The sequence below is a fragment of the Anopheles stephensi genome, chromosome 3, assembly GCF_013141755.1.
Source record: "Anopheles stephensi strain Indian chromosome 3, UCI_ANSTEP_V1.0, whole genome shotgun sequence".
Taxonomy (NCBI): domain Eukaryota; kingdom Metazoa; phylum Arthropoda; class Insecta; order Diptera; family Culicidae; genus Anopheles; species Anopheles stephensi.
The window spans coordinates 41877690-41900106 of record NC_050203.1 but is presented as its reverse complement, the minus strand read 5'-3'; the positions used below and the strand labels follow the sequence as shown (position 1 = coordinate 41900106).

Here is a 22417-nt window from a genome sequence, read left to right as displayed (position 1 = left end):
AAACAAATCATGGATTTGCTTCAATTCTTGTATCGCTTGGCCAAACCACCTTACATAGTGCAGTTTTTAGTACAGAATGAACTACTCTCGGTTCGACCGAGCTCACCCGGGATAAGGTGCCCCTTCACGGTTTGGAGAAGGAAATTGTATTAATTTTTGTAATTTAGTTTTGAGCAATAGAGCCAGGCCGTTCTTAATGAACAAAAAAAAACACAAAACTTTCGGTTGTCTTCCTTCAGTGCCTTGATGCCTTTTAGCTTTTTTATTTTCATAATAATTCAAGCTTGTTGCCCCTGAATTATAATTTTTTTTTTGAGATTTTTATTCATTTATTGCATTAGGCAGAAATGTCCACGAGGCGGTCCTACTGTTCGTCGGTTTTGCGCTTCAATTATTGTTTACCAACAGGTCAAACGGAATGGCCGATGGACAACCCACAGTTCAGCAGGCGGTGCATCTTTTTCGGTTTGATATCGTTTTGTCAACCTTCGTTTTGTGTATAAAAATGTTATTAAAAGTTGCTAGTGTAATGTTTCGCATGTTTCCGAATCAATAATCAGCCGAAGAATAAGCCAATCCGCAATATCGTCACAGCCAACGGCGCACATGAGACGGTGAATATAATTGGAGTTTGTTTACAAAACATCGATCCTACGATCAATCGCGGGTAAAAAGGTAAAATAGAGTCCCAAACAAAGATTTGACAGTTCGAAAATGGTCAGGTCTATTGCACACGCGATGCGTGTTTTGTCAATCGGAGGGGAGATGTTTGTTTACATTTTACATTTGGATTGTTATTGTGCAGGGAAGTGATCGTTTATTTTCCTCAACCTTTTTTATGATTTGAGACTAATGAAGCGCTTATATTGGTTGCTGTTTTAAATTGTTTCAGTTATATTCTACGATACGTCAATGATATGTCGCATACATTTGGTGAAAACGAGTTTGGGCTGCGCGTGGACACTTTGCTGCTTTGCTGCGGACCGGTTCAACTGCCGGTCGGATGTTTGTTACCGGAGGATGCAGAGGTGGCTGTTTATAGCAACAGTGGCCGCACCGTAACCTGTGCTAGCATCTATGATGATGCGCCTTAACAGCCAACAATTCTATCAGTATGCGTTTCATACTGGTGTACTTGTGGTACAATGTGCTACTGATTTTTTTCCGCCGCCGGAAGCAGCAGCATCCCGTTGGATGTTTGCTGCCGGATTATGGAGCAGAATATGTTAGCTCCTAGATGTTGCTAACCTTTGGCTAAACCGGAGAAGAGCCCCTGTTCTTTATTAAAAGGAATCGGTGTGCAGCCAGCATGTGCACCTTATGACACCATTGTATGATTATGCACTTGCATGCAGACAAAATATGTATGTATAAAACCCGTGATAAATTATATGTGAGATTAATCAGTAATAAAAGATGTAATCGTAAATAATTTCTGCTTCGTTTTTGTGTAAACCATATTTCGAACCGTTAAGCAGTCGTACGTTAATCAAACGGACCGGCTAGCTTACTGGCTCAACAACTAGCACCTAACAGTGGACCTTGTGCTTGCTGAAAAGGAGCTCATAGTTGAATAAGACGGACAGCCTGTCCTTATACATCAGACTACTTTTAATTTCTTTCCATCCTTTTTTCTACACGTGCTGGCCTTTATTAAATTGCGGAGCAACGTTCAATCATTCAATCTGTTTTTTTGTTTTATCGCTCAAAAAACCTCTCGACCTTACTTTATTACAATGATTGGATGTAATACATATATATGCCAACTGTTGTCCATAGTGTCAAGAATAACACCTTTTATGTAAAATAAATTGTAAGATATTAAAGTAACAAAACATTTTTTAAAATTTATGTAGAACGGCCTGGCCGTATTGCTACAAAACGTTAATCATATCGAGTAAAAATAAAATTAACAATACTTCACTCGCAACACATGGTTTCATAATAAAGCATAGATTAATTGTTTAAGTTTATTTTTCATGTTACATCTACAATTTCTTTAACGCAAATAAATAAGTAAATGAATACAATTTTAATTATTTCGATATTACTGTTACTAGTTTATTACCGATTATTTCACAAAAATGCTCTAAAAAAATGCCGAAATTTGGCGCTCATATGTTTGTCTCCTGGGCCACACCTGTCGATCTTTTTAACAACACCTATGGTACATATGTCCCTCAGTTCTGATTTAGATACCGAGTCACAATAGAGGGCTCATGCTATTCCTAAGTTACATCAACGCTCTCACCATCATCCCATCCCACCAATGGGATGTACAGCCGAAAGTGACGCCAGTTGGGTCCGACCAAAAACCAAGTTATAAATTTTTATTAAAGCATGAAACATCGTCCTGAATAACTAAATCATTTACATTTTATGAAACATTGCGTGTCACAAATGTATAAAGCAAAAGAAAAACTATTCCAAGTAATTTTTGTTCCATTTTTGCGAAACCAAATCAACACATATGTACGCTCCAAAAAGTGGAATGCGAATGGTCTGATGTTTCTAACATATGAAATGTCCTGAAAGATTTTTATCCAAAGCCTTCTCAGTCGTGTTTATTCGTCGCGTATCATTCAGCCACGTGTTTACTGAGAATTTTCTGAAAGTATTTTCTACAAAATGTTAATGGTTAATCCAACCTTTTCTTCTTCCGGCAAAAAGCGCTTCCGGGTAATGTGAAAGATATTCATTAACAAATCCAAGTTTCCCAATCATTTACTCTTAGTTGTGTTATTCTAAATCCGACTCTATGCTTGGCTCCTATAGGTTGGTGGCATTTCGTGATGGGAATCGAGGTTGTTCATTAAAGACTATGTTTTCAGCAAGTATTAAGGAATTCAGTCAGTAATTTAAAATTTATACTGTCGATTAAGTGTCTGATTTAAGTTTCTACTTCAAAATTCCACGATAATAGTTCTACCGATTTTAATTTAATTTTTAGTACACCTATGGTAAGAATGAGAATAATGTTTGCTGTAGTTATTATCCCGCTAAATGTTCCGTATGTTTGCTATGCTTCTCTATGTACCACATTACCAGACGAGATACTGGGGAACTTTTTTTGTATTCTATACATGATTCTCAGGGCAAGAAGGAGTGTCCTGATTACAGCAGAAACATTGATATTCTTCCTGTATATGTATTTGAGACTTTTCTGTATTGTCTCTTATTTTTTAAGAAATGCATTCAACCCTCTCCATAAGCTATTATTTCTTAGCGTATATACAAATGCTAGTTATAATTACTTGGACGCAGAAAGGCAATGGAGTGGTTAATACTACCATGCAAATACCAAAAAAAACCCTCGAGTTCATTATTATTTCGGCATTCGGCCAGGTTGTAGTATCCATCTCTAAATATATAAATATTATTTACATGAACTGGTAAGCGGTTGAATACATGGTTTCAACCTCGAACATATGCCTTGAAAATGCAATATAACGTATATATCGGAACAAAGAAGAATTTTGATGTAAGTTATGCCTCGTTCAAACGTCAACTGATTATTTACTGACTGGTTTTTCACCGAATCATTCACAAAATGTCGTACCATATACGCGAAGCATGTCTTTACGGGTTGTTGTAATTATAAATATTGAATTCTATCCTGATTTAGTTATTCTTAATATAAATTAATTTTTAAATAGAGCTCATGTCTACGATACGTTTCATCTGACTAATCAAACTTAACAAGCATCTGTTTTTGGGAATAAAACAAAAGTTTGATGTGATAGCTAAATGTGATAGTGACGTATCGTGCTTTTTGTGGCATGCTATAATGCTATTGGTGCGGTCCGGGGGTGTGCAAGACTGACTATCATCCAGTTACCGGTAACAAAAATCATAGAAAGCTATAGAAGGCCAAATAGACGAGTAAGGAATTGTGAATTTTGGTTTAAGTTTTTACAATCGACGATTTTGTTTTAATTTTTTTAAATTTTTAATAATACATTCATTTTTATTCAACATTCATTCCAGTTTTTTATAAGGCCTTCCTTATATATTTTCAAAATTGGATTTGGCATGGAAGATGCTCAAAAAGTTGGAAAAATATGGAATAATTTATTAAATTATCTTATCAATATACTTCGGGGGAGAGCCGCGGAGAAATCTAAGAATAATGTCTTGAGAGGTGTTGTAAGAAACGTGTACACTGCTTGATTTTTCTTTTTTGAGGGATCTTTATTCATATTCTAGACCCATAGCATGCATTCCATCAATTCATTCGATCGTGACCGCCTTCGGAAATGGCATGCCAGTTGCCTATAAGGTGCAAACAATCGGTTTACATGAATAGCTCAAATCAAGAATGTAGTGAGAAAATAACACAATACACTTTTATAGAAATACTTAAAAATAATTTACTGATTAAAATAGAGCAAAATACTCAGTCAATCAAAGCGAGCTAGGCACTCCACTCCTTCAATATTTGAGTCTTTTCTAGAAGCAAAACAAAAAAACCCTTAAGTTCGTATGAAGTTAGTTGTGTTTTAAAAGCTGTTAATTTTGATGAATTCCTGAAACTTTATTGCTGTATTATACTTTACTTTCTATAGGTTTAGCTTTCTGAAAATTGTTTTTGCTCTTATATGGGAGGTTTCCGATTCCGAAAGGTACTCGTGGAAATCTATATTTTTAAAATGTCAAATGATCTCTACGCTTATGTATTCATCCAAAAACAAAAATCTTTGGTTTCCATCAATTTTAGTTTTGATACATTTTAATAGTGCAAAAAAGGAATAATTAAACTGTGTGTAGAATTGTGACGTAAGTATAACAGGTGTATGTAAAAATAAAATGTTTTATGATTTTTCACAACTTTTTAATGATTTATTTTAGAACAAACAGGTGTTAGTATAACTCTTATAAGGCAATATCTGAACCACTTATCTGTCCCTTGTAAATAATATTTACATGTTTGGAGATGGATACTACAACCTACAATAATTAACCTAACACATAATTGTGAATTTGCATGGTAATTTAACCACCCCATTGTGTTTCTCATCTCAAGCGTGTATAACTTATATTTGTACACCGACAAATAAATAAAAGCTTTTCATGAATAAAAAAATAAATAATAACTTATGAAGATGGTTTAAAGCGTTTCTCAAAAAAACAAGAGACCAATTAAAAACTGGTGCACATAGATATGCTTGATGAATATCAACTTTTCTGCTGCATTCACGAAATTTTTGACTCCTTGATGTTCTGAAGTACATGATTACCAAATGAAAAAAATGCATTTTAATTTTTCAAAATTGTATCGATTCAACTTAAATTGTTAGTAAAATAAATATTTCAAACAACCTTGCGTGTGTGTTTTATTTATTTATTTTTTTCATTTGTTTGCAATATAGTATTCAATAGCGGAGCATAAGGTAGCACAGTATGATCCGACTTATAAATCACCTATTGGCATAAAAACTACTATAAATCTTATTTTCATGCCTACCATATATGCAGGAAACTTTAAAATCAAATCGGTACAACGGTTTTGGCAAAGTGTAGCAATAAACAATGCGAGAGTATTGATTTTGAATTAAATTTATTGTTTCTTTAAAAAGATTTACATTTTTTAGAGTCTCATTTAAAAGATTCGTCTCATAGCCATAATGAATTGCAACCAAAATATACCCAAGAATTAAGAATAACAGAGCTACAACACACCTAGCAGTAAATGTTTGAAAAACTAGGATTTGTTAATGAATATCTTTCACATTACCCGGAAGCGCTTTTTGCCGGAAGAAGAGAAGGTTGGATTAACCATTAACATTTTGTAGAAAATACTTTCAGAAAATTCTCAGTAAACACGTGGCTGAATGATACGCGACCAATAAACACGACTGAGAAGGCTTTGGATAAAAATCTTTCAGGACATTTCATATGTTAGAAACATCAGACCATTCGCATTCCACTTTTTGGAGCGTACATATGTGTTGATTTGGTTTCGCAAAAATGGAACAAAAATTACTTGGAATAGTTTTTCTTTTGCTTTATACATTTGTGACACGCAATGTTTCATAAAATGTAAATGATTTAGTTATTCAGGACGATGTTTCATGCTTTAATAAAAATTTATAACTTGGTTTTTGGTCGGACCCAACTGGCGTCACTTTCGGCTGTACATCCCATTGGTAGAATGATGGTGAGAGCGTTGATGTAACTTAGGAACAGCATGAGCCCTGTATTGTGATTTGGTATCTAAATCAGGATTAATTAATTAATAAAGAAATTGTGTCTGTAAAATGAAAATTAAACATACATCGGGTTTGACATAATTAACCTCTGCTATATTATGAAACCATGAGTTACCAGTGAAGTATTGCTAATTTTATTTTTACTAGATAAGATTAACGTTTTGTAGCAATACGGCCAGGCCGTTCTACATGAATTAAACAAACAAGTTTTGTTACTTAAATATCTTACAATTTATTTTACATACTGGGTAATATTTTGGACTCTATGAACAACAGTTGGCATTTACATGTAAAACATCAACGAATTGGAATAATGTTAATGTATTGAGCACTCGAGTAGTTTTTTTGCAATAAACCAAAATTATTTAATAGAAGACGAAAAAGAATTTAATAGAAGCCGGCACGTGTAGCAGGATCCTTAAACGAGCAGATTGGGAAAAAATGCTAGTGAGGTTCGAAAAATAAAAGAAACACAGCAGGGATCATTTATGCGCTTCTATTTAATGTTATACGTCTGCATTCAATTAAAGTTCAATTGTTTGTTTCGTTTTTAAACAAGCAACCTTTACATTGAACCGTGGTAAATAGATAGACTTTCAATTTAAATCGAGAACAAGAAAAACCAAAGTTCAATTCAATAGACCAATCCAATGTTTCATTTCAGTTTGCTAACACTTATGTGTTCCAATAAAACCTTATTTTATCATTTCATTTTATTATAGAGTCTCATCAGTTTTCATGACTACACTGCATTGGTGGATATTGAAAAAAATCTGAAAAATGTATGAAGTGGCATCGTTTGTCTTTATTTCAAGAGGTGGTGCCTAGGTATGGAATTTGGTTACACGATCAGGCAGGTGAGCATGAAAAAAATATTTTTCAGAATTCAGAAACGACTTGTATATTCAATTTTTGATAAAAAAAATTCTTCGGATGGATGGAAAGAAATGATTAGGAGTCTTATGGATAAAGACAGGCTGTCCGTCTTATTCAACTATGAGCTACAAGCACAAGTTCAGCAAGCACAAGGTCCACTGTTAGGCGCTAGTTGTTGAGCCAGTAAGCTATCCAGTCCGTTTCATTAACGTACGAACTGCTCAACGGTTCGAAATTCCAGTAGAATCAGAGACGAAGGCGCGAACCTTTTACCTTAACGCAGCCGGTACCTACCGCCATGTGTTAGACTGCGATCCTGTAATGTTAAAATAGAATGACCTGCCCAGCTTGCAAGGAAATCGATCAGCATGGTAGACGGCTTGTAAAGCAGGACAGATATATGAATATCGTACGTAATTTTCTGTATGATAGCCTTCCGCCGATCTTTTCCGGTGATTGCATAACGTTACATCCGTTAAAAAGTTAAAGAATACAACACACCCGGATCCACTAGAGCCTAAGTACCAAAACGGTTTCGGATGTGTCACACTAAAATATGTTTAAAACACGACCGCGTTAGGTGTACGATCACATCTCTTATTACTAATTAATCACATTTATCACGAGATTTATCAACACAAATTTTGTCTGCATGCAAGTGCACAATCATACAATGGTATGATATGGTGCACATGCCGACAGCACAGCGATTCCTTTTAATATAGAACAGGGGCTCTTCTCCGGTTTAGCCAAAGGTAAGAAACATCTAGGAGCTAACATATTCTGCTCCATAATCCGGCAGCAAACATCCAACGGGATGCTGCTGCTTCCGGCGGCGGATAAAAATCAGTTGCACATTGTACCACAGGTACACCAGTATGAAACGCATACTGATAGAATTGCCGGCTGTTAAGGCGCATCTTCATAGATGCTAGCACTGGTTACGGTGCGGCCACTGTTGCTTTAAACAGACACCTCTGCATCCTCCGGTAACAAACATCCGACCGGGAGTTGAACCGGTCCGCAGCAAAGCAGAAAAGTGTCCACGCGCAGCCAAAACACGTTTTCACTAAATGTATGCGACGTATCATTAACGTATCGTAGAATATAACTGAAATAATTCCAAACAGCAACCAATAAAGGCGCATAATTAGTCACAAATCTTAAAAAAGGTCGAGGAAAATAAACGATCACTTCCCTGCACAATAACAATCCAAATGCAAAATGTAGACAAACATCCCCCCTCCGATTGACAAAACACGTATCACGTGTGCAATAGCCCTGACCATTTTCGAACTGTCAAATCTTTGTTTGGGACTCTATTTTACCTTTTTACCCAATCGCGTTCATACATGGGGAAGGAATAGGCTTTACGCTTGGAGGCACAAGAAGGAACATTCTTTCGAGTCGAAGACAAAAGCTAAACGCTGTCTTGAAACACTTGTTACTCGAAGCGGCTGCCCTGAGCTGCGCCTATTGTTTGCTGACATACTAACACCCCTCCCAAGTGCAGCTGATGCAGCGGCGTATGTCTCTCGTCAGCGATCGGTCTCAGCTTTCATTGCGCCATCTACGCCCTCGTTCGTTCATTCCAAGCTCGCATTCCCGTCCGGTGAGTCGAGTGTGTGTGTGTGTGTGCGGCAGTCAGTGTGCATCTCATCGTTCTTATGCTGTTTTTCGCAACGGAAAATGTGTATGAAAGGTGTGCAACGACGGATAGAGAATAATAATCCATTCACCACCAACAAACTGGTATCTATGCCGTTGAAGTTTGTAGGCGCGTGATTTCACGACTCACATTGGCACTGCATTTTTGGCAGCAAAAAGAAAAGCGCAGTGCAGAGAGAGAGAGAAAGAGAAAGAGAGAGTTACGCGAATCTTTTACTTCGATCAAGCAAGGGATCACGCATTCTGTGTTTTGTGCAGTGGCCTGTTTGGTTCATCCGCCAGCTGTCGCCTAGTTCGGTTGGTGTTTCCAGTGGAAGTTTCTAGTAATCGGTGCTCATTACGAAAAGTGTCACAGTGCCAAAAGCAATCGAAACTGGTTCTCGGGTCTCAGTATCAGCTGCTGTGAGCCAAACTGGCCGCAGATCACACGTAGCAGGATAGTGGAAACAGTTGATTCATACCATTCTGCGATACGACGGTCACCGAACCAGTGCGTGTTTCAGTGCAGTTAGAAGAGGAGCATGGCATCGCTATCGTTACCGCGCGTACTGCAGCACCGGAAGTCTCCCGTTGAGATTGAGCGTGAAAATCTCGTTAAAAATTTGGTATGATTTCGTTCTGTGCGAGATGTGTACGTATGTATTGATATTGCGTTATGCGAAAGATGATGGAACAGGATCGCACGACCGTTTACAACCAAGTAAATGTGCTTGAAAAGAAATGTTCGCGCCCTCGTCCTCTTCATTCGCAAAAAACCCTCGCTTACACTTACTACATTACTTTACATGAACTACTACAATAACGAAACATGTGGGCAACACCTGACACGCTATGACTCAATTTCCTCCATTTATCGATTCATGAATGTACAAATGCTTTGTCGCCTCACAGCAACCACACAAACACACTAACAATCATGCACTTTACACAAACTCAGTGTCAGCGGCAGCTGGTTCGGTATTGTTGATATCATTTGAACCAAAACAAAATTACCATGTGCACGACGACGACGGTGGCGCTGTATAACGAGAAGGGCACTTCCGTCCGGGTGAGCACCACATACAACAAACAACCGTTTTAGTCATCATCGCCCGCCAACACCAACATCACACCACCATAGGAGTGGCATCTGGCCATTATGCTGGAAGGCTCGCGTTTCGTGTATAGTTCCGATATGGAAACTTCCGGTTGCTTTCATGATGGGATATGGTATAGAATGGAACCATTAATTGTTGAAGTATAATGTGATTTATTAATTAACGGTCCAGTCGAAATTGAATTGTGGTTTGCCGCACAGACAGGTGTGTGGCTGGTATTGCGGCTGGTACTTTTGAACGAAGGTCAAGCACAGCGTTGCTTGTGTGTTACTAAGTTGATGCATTACACAAGAACCGTACAATCCAGCGATTAGGACATGGACATAGTGTCGGCCGATGCATTATAATCAGAAATTCTTTGAAAGCAGTTTCACATATGCCTCGTACACTTGGATGTAGAAAAAGGAAGTTTCGCGCCTATCTTCAAATAGGGATCTTACTATTTCAGAACATTTTTGCGCAATTTGATTCCTTAATCACAGATTCTCAGATTCGGTATCTCCGGTTACTGGTGTCATGATTGGTTAGCGGATCTTTTCGAACAGATCTCCCTTTTGGATCGATGGATTCAGAATTATCTCGGTCATTTTAGCACTACAACTTCGGAACTTAATTCTAGACCCGGCGGCGATGTTTTCTCGTTTCCCACTTTTATATTCTTTACCATTACTAATGTTTTACTACCAACTTATTGACGGAAACCAGCTATTCCCAACAGTGTAGCTTTTATAGAGGAATATCTCTATGTGCACTACGATTCTGATTCTCACTCGCTACATCGTATGCGTGCTGTCATCAACGAATTGCAAATGACGTTTGCAGGATAAATGCTCGAAACAACAACAAAAATCACATTTTGTACGATACTTGTAGGCTACGCTGGCGAAAAAATGCCAGAATCGAAATCGAATCGATCGTGGAAAAGGTTGTAAATATCACTTTGTTTCGAAACGGTCTGTAGCGCCAAAGGTAGAGTGCCGAAGAAAGTGAATCGGATGGAATATCTCCAGCCACGTTCCGGGTGGTGGCACGGTCCAGTGCGTGCGTGGAAATGTGGAACAAAACTCACTGCACACATTCCACGAAGAATAATACCCACACATATACCCCGGGAAAAGCGGATCCCATTTCCTTCGCTCGGCTGTTGGTTTTTTCTTGTTGCTTAAACAATCGGTTCGGTTGGCGTTGACGAGCGTTTGGCAGAAAAATGCATTCGCCTAGGCGTTAGGTGGCGCACCGGGGCCGGCCCGCACGTGCTTTATAGGGAGAGCAATTGGAAAGTGCATCGCCGTACCCATACACCACACTGTAAAGGGCAGCTTCGTGCTAAAAGAAAATGGTTTTCTGTTTTTTGAAGAAGAAAAGGGAAAAGCCTTTTTACGCTGGCATGCTTATAAATTACCAAAAACGATAACATTTTTATAAAACAAAGCAAAACTTTCTATAATGTTATTTAACAATTTCACTTTTACAGCATGAAAAGGCCAAAACATTACACGACACGAACCAGTGAGAACATGGCTCGCTTCTCTCTTTCACCTTCTTCATCTCAAAAAAGTTTAGCGTGCTACGTTGTTGTTAGTTCGGTAACGAACCGTTGTTGAACCGACCACGCGAAGGAATGGTCGATTCGGAAACCTCCGCGCACATTCCTTTTGCTTTGTTAGAATCGCTAGAGTCGGGCGGTTAACCTTTTACGCAGTGTTGGACTAACGCAGTAGTTGGACAACGGGAAGGACCAGTTTTAGCGGTGAAGCGGGTTAACCTTTTTTCCTGGATGATCAGGAGAAGCATTTAACCGTGGACCGAGGTTGGCTAGTTTCGCCTAATTCTTCCGACGGAGTGGGGAAACACCAAAGAAGTGCAGGACAATCATCCGTAAGGAAGGCAAAGGTGAAACTTTCCCGGATCTGTAAAAGAAACCCTACTAATGAAACGTACAAGCTTCTCCGTTCAGGTCTGAATTACAAGTCGATTTTATTCTCAAAAAATCCTCTCTTATATACTAAAACATTCCCGGAAGTTAGGTTGTTAGAATGAAAGAAAAAGTTCGAAAGAGATCTTTCGGCCTGAAGTAACATAAACCTATAGTGTCGGGCGTATACCGAACATTGAAGCGACCTTCGCTTGGCTGGGAAATTCATCGCGCATCGTCCTATGCATATTTTGATAGGCTAAATCTATAGCGCAAGTGCGTGTGTCTATTTTCCATTTTTTTTGCCTGTGCGTCGTTTACCCTAATCGCGAGCGATCTTTCCGTCACTGCACTACGGATAATACGATCGTACCTTGATCTTCGCGTTGGTCCTTTTTTTGTGAAACTGATTGCGCAGCGATAATAAATGCGTTAACCTTTTCCGGTCCATGTTCTTTACTCTTGTATTTTATCACATGGCCTGAGTTTATTTAGGATTTCCATATGTCTGGATATTTTCGAGCTATTTTATGACATGTCCTGACACACGTTACCATTGTTTACCATAGTTTCATTTTTCCTTTCGATACGAGGCCTCTCTGTGAGTTTAGTTTTTTTTCCTAAAATAATATTTGCCGGTGAGAATTTATCCTAAACGAAAGATGTTTAGTTATTTAAAGTTTTTCATCTAACTCTTGCATGCCTGTCAGTTTAGCTCAATTTTATTTTGTCGCGTTCGCAACAGTTGTGTTAAGGTTCGTGTTGTTCGGATACTTATGATACACCCAACACTACACCAAAGTCACGCTTCTATATTGTGTTTATTTACTTACTGTTCTGCTTGACGACGTCCTGTTGCTAGGACCGGCTGAAGGAGACTGATCGCTTTTCGATCGTCCGTGCTGGATCAGCACGATTGTAGCGCTGTGTCTTGCTCGCTCGCTACGGACTACCTCGAACCATTGATTATGTCGCCATACAGGCTACGTGTGAATGTGTATGTATGTACATTTTGTTTGCCGGGATCTAAATATCGGATGTGCTGATTCTGGGAAATTGTATGTGTGGATATGTTTGTGTGGACTGCGTGGAAATGATACAGCACGCCACAAAAGCTTCTTAAGTTGAACAAATACGACCGTAGTACCATAAATAAACATCAACTCTTTTGAAAGGAAACACCTGCTACTCATTGGCGTATCTTCGGTGCGCCGATGAGTAATAGCTAAAAACAAAAAAAAAACACAGTTCCTGTTTCCGGTGTGCATCGGATACATTCGAATCCATTTTAAGACTCATGCTTAATCGAATAAAGATTCAGGATGACTCAAAGCCAAAATATCCTTCCGCTTCACACCTCTAATAATGCTGGTGCTGCTGTCGGTGGCGGACACTTGTTTGAAAACAGTGTACAATCAGTGCAAATGTGTACGAACTTGGTTTTATCGCTCGTCCACCTCTTCTATCTATCGAAAAATGCTAAACTGATTAGATATGGCCACCCGCTTATCTGTCGCATGGGTTCGAGAACATGGGTACGCTGTCTGACCCGTCCGAAACAGCTTCAGTATTGCTGCTGCAGGTGTACTAGTGAGGATCATCTGGAGGTGGTGGTGGTCGTACCTGTGAAAGCTGGAACAGGAAGGTACGATCGATTAGTCCGATTGCCTTTAAGCTGCCCACACCCGCCATTGGCCAGGTTTGCTACTTACTTCGCGCTATCGATCGAGCAAGTCCCCGGAACACGTCCCCTGGCGGCGGTTGGTCGGTGATTGTAGTGCTTAATTTAATTTGTACAATGTTTTTTGTTGAATGGTGTACGTACGCAATGCAAGACGTGCATTCCATCCGGACCGTGTATGCTGTCCAGTCGTGAATTGGTAATCGTTCGTGTGAACCATTATTGCTCTCACAAGTGGAAACAGTTTCGTCGATACGGTGCCTAAACAGCGTATGTAAGAAATGCTCAAGGTAGAAGAACTCGAAGTGAAGTAATTCCGGCCAAAGTTGAACATCAGTATGATTCATCAAACGTCGCTCGATACTCGACCAAAAAGGGCGTTGTGTAGTGGTAACGAAGTAGCATACCGAGATAAAGACCCTCACTTATCATTTATCGGCCAGCTGTTAGGTTTGGTAGAACCGGAACGAAATGTGTTACGGAATGCTGACAGTGGAGAAATATCAATCAGTAGCATTGCTGGTGGCCGAGGCGACCACGGCGCCGGTCTTCACACGGCAGGGCCGGGGTTCAAATCCCATCCAGACCGCCTCCCCGTAGTAAGGCTGACTACTTTACTACGGGTAAAATTAAGTCATAGAAAGCCAGAAATGGCAGGCCGAGACCTCTCGAGGTTGTAGTGCCAAGGAAGCAGAAGAAGAAGAAGAAGCATTGCTAGTTCGTGTGGCGCCTGTCTTCACACAACTTGACCGGAGTTCGAACCCCATCCAGACCGCTTCCTACTTTGTCACGGGTATACATTCCAACAATATGCTGTTACTCTCGCGAGATCTACAAAGAAGCCGTTTTTCTTTCACTTGATCGTTCGGTGTGTCGTTTACAATAAGCACGTGTGATGAACCGAACCTCCATTTGCACAAAGACGCAAAGGCACCAGCCTTGTTGCCGCCTGATGTTCCCGATCGAGACATTGTGTCCATCCACAGCTCCACCTACATTTACCACAATTTGTTGCTCTTCCTATTTTTGCACACACAGTTTGTACATAATTGATTCCCTCCCCATGTCTATAGTGAACCTTTCTGCACGGACCCATTTGTAAAGCAAAGCATTTTTGACTCTGTAAACATGTCGCTAACGGATAAGGAGTATTATAATCTGGTAAGTGCAGGTGTCCATGAACGTATCTCCCCTGCCGCTCATGCTTACTATTCTTCTCGGTTTTTTTTTTTCTCGGCTTCTGCAGACCATCAGTATTTCCAAGGCGCTAAGCAATGTGGAAATGCCCATCAAGGTGAAGCACGTCCGCGCCGCTATCATCGGAACATTCCACAGCAATGGTGGGCACGCGTTCTGGGCCATCGCCATCCGGCAGCCGATCCAGGACAATCGCATTGTGGCGTGGAAGTTTTGCCATCTGCTGCACAAGATACTGCGCGAGGGACATCCGCTCTGCTGCCAGCACTCCATGCGGCATCGGGCCATGCTGCTGGAGGCGGGCAAGCTGTGGGGCCACCTGAACGATGGCTACGGTATCTGCATTAAGCACTACACCAAGCTGCTGGTGACCAAACTCGAGTTTCACGATCGCAACCCGCGCGTCCCTGGGAGCCTTTCGCTGCGCCCGGGCGATCTGGAGAAGATTGGCGAGGGAGACATTAACATTTAGTAGGTGTAGCGGGTCCGCGGGAGTGCCCGAAGCCGAATTAATACCAACATTGATTTCTTCCTCTCGTCTGCAGCTTCCAGCTTGCTGTAGAGATATTCGATTATCTGGACGATATTGTAGCCTTGCAGGCAACAAGTGAGTTACCACCTTGGCCTTAGCCTAGCGTTTAAAGGTAGCGCCGCTTAGCTCACCCCCTTTTCGTTTACCCGTTCTTTGCAGTATTTAACTCCATCACAACGTTCTGCGTCAGCTCGATGACATCCGCGGGCCAATGCCGACTAGCGCCGCTGATTCCCTGCATCCAGGACTCGAATCCGCTGTACGATATGTTGGTGCGCGTTATGTTTAAACTGCACGCCAACCTACCGTCCGATCTGCTAACCGGCCACCGGCAGCGCTTCAACACACTGTTCCACCAGCTGAAATCGTTCTACGGCCAGTCCCGCAATCTGCAGTATTTCGTGAATCTTATCACCGTGCCGAAGCTACCGGAGGCACCACCCAACTTTGAGGTGCAAAGCGATCTCGGCAACTACCAAACGCCCGTCGTACTGATGCCCGACAGTGATCCCATCGATAACGAGCCGGAACCGCCCGCGATCGACAATCTAATAGATACGGCCGAGGCTACCCCACCGATACCGGAGCTGCCGCATGCAAACAACCATCACCAGCAGTCGTCGACGGCACCGGTGACCGTGCCGCAGGTAATGGAGCTGGAACGGTTGATCCAGGAGCGGGACGATCTCATACGCCACCTGCAGATGGAAACGCAGCGATTGTCCAACCATCTGAAAGCGGTTTCGATCGAGCAGCGGGATGTGCAGTGCCGCATGGAGGATCAGATCGCGGCGCTCAATGCGCAGCTCGCACAAAGCCAGGCCGAGCTGACCAATCTACGGTTTCAGAAGGAAGAGCTAGAGCTGCGTGCCCAAACGGCACCAACGCTGGAACGTAAGTAGCATGGTAGGACGTTGAAAGGGCACAGGGAATAATGGAGCGGACTGTTTTTTTTTTCTGCAGAGCGTGCGCAAGCGGAAGAAGAACGTGCGAAGGCCAGTGAGGAAAAGTTCCAGAAGCTGAAAACGATGTACACGCAGATACGAGACGAACATGTCAACCTTCTACGTCAGGTAAGCCGCCGTCGCACTGGTACCGGAAAGAGCGAACAATCCTGTGTCAGTTGAATTTCAAAATGTATTCCTAATTTTATCACTTTTACGTTGCTTCCGTAATGCATGCCTATTTTGGGGACAATGTTTGTACTATTATTTGCCCAAAAAAGATGAAAATAGATCAATACAAAATTGTGTGCTATAAAAAGGTTAGTGGCTGCTGAGTAGATTCGCGGCGAGGCGATCGTGATGAGATTTGTTTAATGCCATTAGCGTTTCGTAGAATCACACTTTCAGGGCCGTGCTTGGATGTACCTTTTTTAAGACCTTTTCTTTCGCACCCACAGCACGGTGAAATCAGCCGGCAGCTAGCTTCGTCCACGAAAGTCGCTGCGGAAGCAAGCAAAGCAAAGGAAGAGCTGCAATGCCAGCTGCAGGAGCTGGAGCAAAAGCAAGCCCTGGTGGAAAATGCCCTACAGCAAAGCTCGACCGATGCTCGGCAGGAGCAGGAAGCGATCAGCGAGCAGCTGCAGGCAATGACGCGCAAGTGTGAATCGCTGCAAAGCCGTTACGATGAGATGGAAGCAACGCGCCAAGCGGAGATTGCCGAACTTCGCATCAGCCTGGAACGATTGGAGGGCGAGCTGCAAACGTTCCAGCAGGATCGCGACTCGCTCTCGAACGAGCGAGGCACGCTGGAGGAACGGCTGTTGGCAGTGCGGAGCGAAAAGGAGGAGCTCGGTGTGAAGTACCGGGAATGCATGGGCAGGATTGCCGAGCTTGAGCTTAAGACTGATGCGTACGCGAAGGAAGAAATTGCACTGCAGCAAAGCGTGAACGAAAATTCGCTTAAAGCACAGGGTAAGCAAATGCTTTAATTTAAGCAATTAATTATACTTTACTCTGCACGGCCTTTATTCGTTGCTCGGTTTTTCTAACAACTTTTGTGGTTTTATGCACTCGTTTTGAAATGGAATGCAATCCACTCCTCTTTCGTGTGTTCACTGCTTCGTAAGTGTTTTATCTGCCGTCAACTCACGAGTTACTACAAATACGTTTGAATTTGCTCACCAAACACCGGTTAAGTGATTAAGGCGTTACTGATATAAGCGTAATGTACCTTGCCTCCCGTGCAGAACTCTCCGAACAAATCGACCAACTGCGGACGGAAAACGATGCGCTCAAACAAAAATACGCCGAACTGGAAGCAGCCAAGGCGTCCCAGGAGGCAGAGTTTGAGCGGACACACCAGGAGGAATTGCTTCGCTTCGATTCGTTGCAGACGGAAATGGACGGAAAGCTCAGTACGCTGTGTGCGGAAAAGGATTCCATCGCGGGTGAAAAGCAACAAACTTGGGAGCAGCTGCTAACGCTCCAATCGGAGTCCTCCGCAAAGCAGGCAGACTTTGAGTCGCTCGAAAAGGACCTAAAGTCCGTGCTGGAGCAAAAGGACCATGAGCTGGAAGAGCTCAGTGCCAAATATCGAGAGCTGGAGGAGAAATATCAGGTATTAGTGGTGATCAGTTATGTTTAAAAGTAGTTCGCCGATTGCTTGCTGTACACGTTCGATCATCCGTTTACACCTTAATAACCCTTCATTTAGCCTCATATTTGCATCTGCACTCATATCAGCATATCCGTGTATGTGTCTCGATAACCAATCGATCGGCATAACCCTTGTGCGTGGCTTATGTTGTGCTAGCATTATTCCATCAAACTCATACGCGCTGTGTTAACAAAAGTCCGTTCGTGTTGCTTCGTAAGTGAACATGATCACACCCAAAAACAGAATCTTAATCACGATTTTACACCCTTCTGCCCTTACTTCTTATGCGCTGGTGCAACACAAACTCGATCGTGTGTCCCGCCAGAGTCTAGATGCAAATATGGAACGATTGCTTTCCGAGAAGGAATCGGTCGAGTCCGATCTGCAAGATTTACTTCACCAACAGGAGCAAGCCGAACAGAAGCTGCAGGAAGCGCTAAAGCAGGTGGCCACCTTGGAGACGGCACTGATCAATGGCAAAATCAGTGGCGAAACGGCACTCCGCACGCTGCTGGAGGCTTGCATTAAGTCGTCGGAAAAGCTGACCCTGCGTGCGATTGGCGAAAACGAAATGCCGGGGGCTGGTGGGACCCCTACCTATTTCCTGATGATCGCCGAAGAGCTGCAGGAAGTGCTGACCAAGCTGCGGATGGTGCACGAGAACTATCTGAAGGACAACTCAACGAACGTTGAATCGCTGGCCAGAAAGGTTATCATCGGTGCGCATCTGCTAGCCTCCGCTCACGTGCAAGGCATGACCGTGTGCAACCGATCGGCCAACATTGAAAGCGGTGAACGTAAGTATGCTTTTGGCGGGCACGAAGCGTTGGGAAATTTATAATTTGAAATGGCATTGGTTAGGCAGGAAGTTATTGTCGTCGTTTGGTATCGCTCTAAAGAAGTTAAGTTGTTGAAAAATTAATTTCAAATCTTTTTATGAACACCGTACTTTCTTTTACTGCTGCATGCATTTAATCTTACTTCGTACTTATGTTTCGTACCTTATTCGTGAGTATCGTCTTTATCGATCGTCAAGGGCAACTTCAACTATCTCTGTTTGTGGAACGGACAGCGGTTATTAAAGTTGGGGTTTTCTTCATTTCCACAGGCATTGCGGAAGAGTTGAAAAAGCTCGGTCAATCGATCACGACCCTCTTCCAATCGCTGCAGAAAACTAGCGAAGCCGGTACGGTCAGTGAGCGCATCACCGATCTGAAGGTGCAGCTCGAGGAGGTGACTGCCATGATCGTGGACCTGGGCAAGCAAACCGATGGCACGGAAAATTTGGGTGACATGGTTGAGTCGGAGCTGAGCAGCATGGATAAGGCGATCGAGGAAGCAGCGTCACGCATTCAGGTTTGTTGCAATATCAACAGTCGATTAACTGTGCCGTCAACACAGCAAACCCCTTTAATCACTTCGCTTCTGGGGTTTGTATGGTTATACACCAGCAAATCTATCTTTCCCCATCTTCGTTAGTGAAATTTTTGCTCCTCGGCCCTCCTAAAATAAAGCCTTCCTGCTACTTCCCTTGACCTGACGCGTTAGTCCTGCTTCTATCTAGCACCTTTCCCTTCGGCTCAAATTTTAAAAAAAGGATCACGCTCAAAAGTCAGCAATTATCGTGGCATATCGTCGTTATGCGCTAGTGGCAAAGCTATTTGAATCCAGTGATCTTCCCAGCGCTACTCTCTTGGTGCAAATCCTGGATTAACCCTGCTCAACATGGGTTTTGGTCTGGCTGTTCTACGACCACGAACCTACTAACCTTTGTCCGGGCAGGCAGGCTGCTTTCGATTTGATTTTTCGATTGGTGCTACTGATTGGTTGTCGTCTTACCTGTCCAATCGCACTTCAAGAGTTATGATTGGTATCACTAAATCCTACAGTTTCCCTACCCTATGTGGTGCTGCTCTTTAGTCTGTTCCTTCCTTACAATCCTTTATCAACTTTCCTCTTCATGGTGCTCCGCGAACTTTCTTCTCCTCTGGATCCTCCGTGATGTTGGGGTATCTATCACCTCAAAGATGCTCTGCCATGATCATATCCTGAACATGGTTAACTCGGCCCTCTCCGATCGCTGGGTTTGGGCTGAAGGCTCACGTCAGAGTTGTACGAGCTACTGTGCCTGAAAATCCTGTCTTGTTGCCCTAGTGCGCCCAACACTTGAATGTCGCAGTGCGTGCATCTTTTAACACCTTATCAACACGAATTGAGATACACAGTCTTAATGATTCTCTGTCAACCCCGTGTGGCCAACAAGTTCGTGAAATAATGCCAAATTAATCCCGTCCCGCAGGAAATGCTGTCGGTGTCCCGTGCCTCCGATTCCGGCATCAAGCTGGAGGTGAATGAAAAGATTCTGGATGCCTGCACGAGTCTCATGCACGCAATCCGAGTGCTGGTACAGAAGTCACGCCTGCTGCAGTCGGAAATCGTTGCACTGGGCAAGGGAACTGCCTCGGCCAAGGAATTCTACAAACGCAACCACCAATGGACGGAGGGACTGATTTCGGCGGCCAAAAGCGTTGCGCAGGGTGCCAACTTTTTAGTGTAAGTGTTACGCGCGACTATTGTGTTTGAAGTTAGAAACGCTTGCAAACATTCTCCGTTTTTTTTTTGTTTTGGTCTAACAGTACGGCGGCAAACAAAACGGTTGCCGGTGGGGCAAAACATCAGCTGGATTTGGTGGTTGCGGCGCAGGAGATTGCTGCCTGCACGGCACAGCTAGTGGTGGCCAGCCGTGTGAAGGCTCCCCGATCCAGTACCAACCTCACGGCACTGGGTACGGCATCGAAGGGCGTTACCCAAGCCACCGGGATTGTCGTTGCCACGGCGAAGGACTGTAGCCAGCGGCTTGAAGATTCGCAGGATCTCGATCTCGGCACGCTGACGGTACACCAGGCCAAAACGAAGGAGATGGAGATACAGGTGAAGGTGCTGGAGCTGGAACAGGCCCTGCAGGTGGAGCGGATGCGGTTGGCTTCGTTCCGGAAAAAGAATTACCATCAACCAGTGGAAGAGTAGCAGTGGTAGCAGCTCGTTGCAGCATGCACTACTCCGACATCACTCATCATTACGGACGTTCCTCCAATAGATGATATATACATACGCTTTTAACACTAGAACACAACACAACGGGTAAGCATTTCCAGCTGAGATGCTCGTATTCCTTTACGCTGTTAACAATCGTCATCCAAATTGATCCACGTTTGATTCGCTCTCTGATGGATGGGCCGAGATGTTGGGCATTCCTACCGATTGTGTCTTATTTGGCAATCAATTAGATAATTTCTACTGTACTGTGTATTTTCTATGAAGCGAAGCGGGCGGGAAGCGCGTTGTAACACCTATATTAAATTTCATTCAGAGCCCACGCATATCAAACGAAGCAATGCGCAATCAAATATCGGCAACATCGACATAATGTAAGGGAGTAGCCGTAGTATCGTCGCTTCATCAATCGTTATAGACTAAAGTATATTTAATTTGCTTCTGTTTTGTTAAACTCCCAAGCGTATTATTAAATAAGCAAATCCAAATAAATCCCCGTTGCACATTGTACGACGCGAGTTGGTTTTATGCTGCTACCACCACCACAACCACAATAAACGAGCATGAGTAAGCAAAATTAAACCAAGCTGTGCCTCTGCAGCATCTGTGGCTCATCTCACTAAACAAACGTCTGTTAGGCGAATCTCTCTCTATATATATATCACAACAAAACCGGTCCCTAACAAGCCGGTTTTGCACGTAGGTGTGGATGTTTTGGGAACACAACAACGGCAACAACAGGCCGACTGCATTACCGACTATTCGTTTGGAGAACATCCGATGTACAGGAGGCCAAAATACCATCGCCTGATCGGCAACAACACAAAATTGAACAGGAACACCATTCGCCATGTTTGAAGAATGCAACAACATATCAAGCTTTACGATTTGTGGGTCTTTTAGTTGTGGAAATAATTATGCTAAAAATCATGTGATCGCCCCCACGCGTCCTACCGATCAACTCAAACATACGGTGAGATATGGAAACGCGATTAGAAGCGGCTATGCTCAAAATAATACGGGAATTTATCGATTGAAGACCTATTGCCATCTCGTTGTTTGTAATTGTAATGGAATCTTGCATATAGTGAGGGGAGAGTTGCAATGCGACTGTGGAACTTCTCGCAAACAACCGTGGATATGAAACAGCTGCGAGTAAAATTAAGTCACCGGAAGCCAGCAGTGGCAAGCTGAGACCTTTCCACGTTGCAGTCCCACTCAAATGTGTTAAAGGACCCAAAAAAAACTAAGGATCTATTGAGCTGATTGTTGTGCAACTATGAGTCCAGGTAGAGCAATTAGCTAAATGTTAAAATGAGGATCATCCTGGAAAGCATAAAGCGATTGGACATTCTTATACAAAGCTCACCGTCCAGGAGACTCTCAGCTGACCTTAGCAGTGATCATATAAGTTTTTGAGCAAACTTTTATCCTTCCTTTGGACCTTGGGAAAACATTTTGTATCAATGAAGGAGTAGTAACAGATCGCTAAGGCCGGGAAGAATTTGTTCTAGGTGGTTGTTGGAAGCTCTGTTAATGGGGTAGGATCCGAGAACTCCTTTCGGGGTTACACAGGCTCTCCTATCC

At 42.7% G+C, this 22417-nt stretch overlaps 1 protein-coding gene across 15 annotated transcripts; it reads left to right on the top strand.

The window, feature by feature from the left end:
• The first annotated feature begins 403 nt into the window (after positions 1–403).
• Positions 404–21412, top strand: LOC118512327 (huntingtin-interacting protein 1-related protein). 15 transcript variants are annotated; one of them, XM_036056592.1, is made up of 13 exons: positions 404–465; positions 14520–14607; positions 14693–15114; positions 15189–15250; positions 15335–16069; positions 16139–16248; positions 16401–16439; positions 16578–17091; positions 17367–17737; positions 18102–18573; positions 18885–19132; positions 20076–20329; positions 20413–21412. In XM_036056592.1, exons 1-13 carry the CDS (start codon positions 419–421, stop codon positions 20801–20803), a joined length of 3753 nt encoding a protein of 1250 aa, XP_035912485.1. In that variant the 5' UTR covers positions 404–418; the 3' UTR covers positions 20804–21412. The 15 variants fall into 15 exon arrangements, with proteins under 15 accessions (XP_035912485.1, XP_035912487.1, XP_035912493.1 ...); XM_036056594.1 differs by lacking the exon at positions 404–465 and adding an exon at positions 472–614; XM_036056600.1 differs by lacking the exon at positions 404–465 and adding an exon at positions 8429–8697.
• Positions 21413–22417: the final 1005 nt, after the last annotated feature.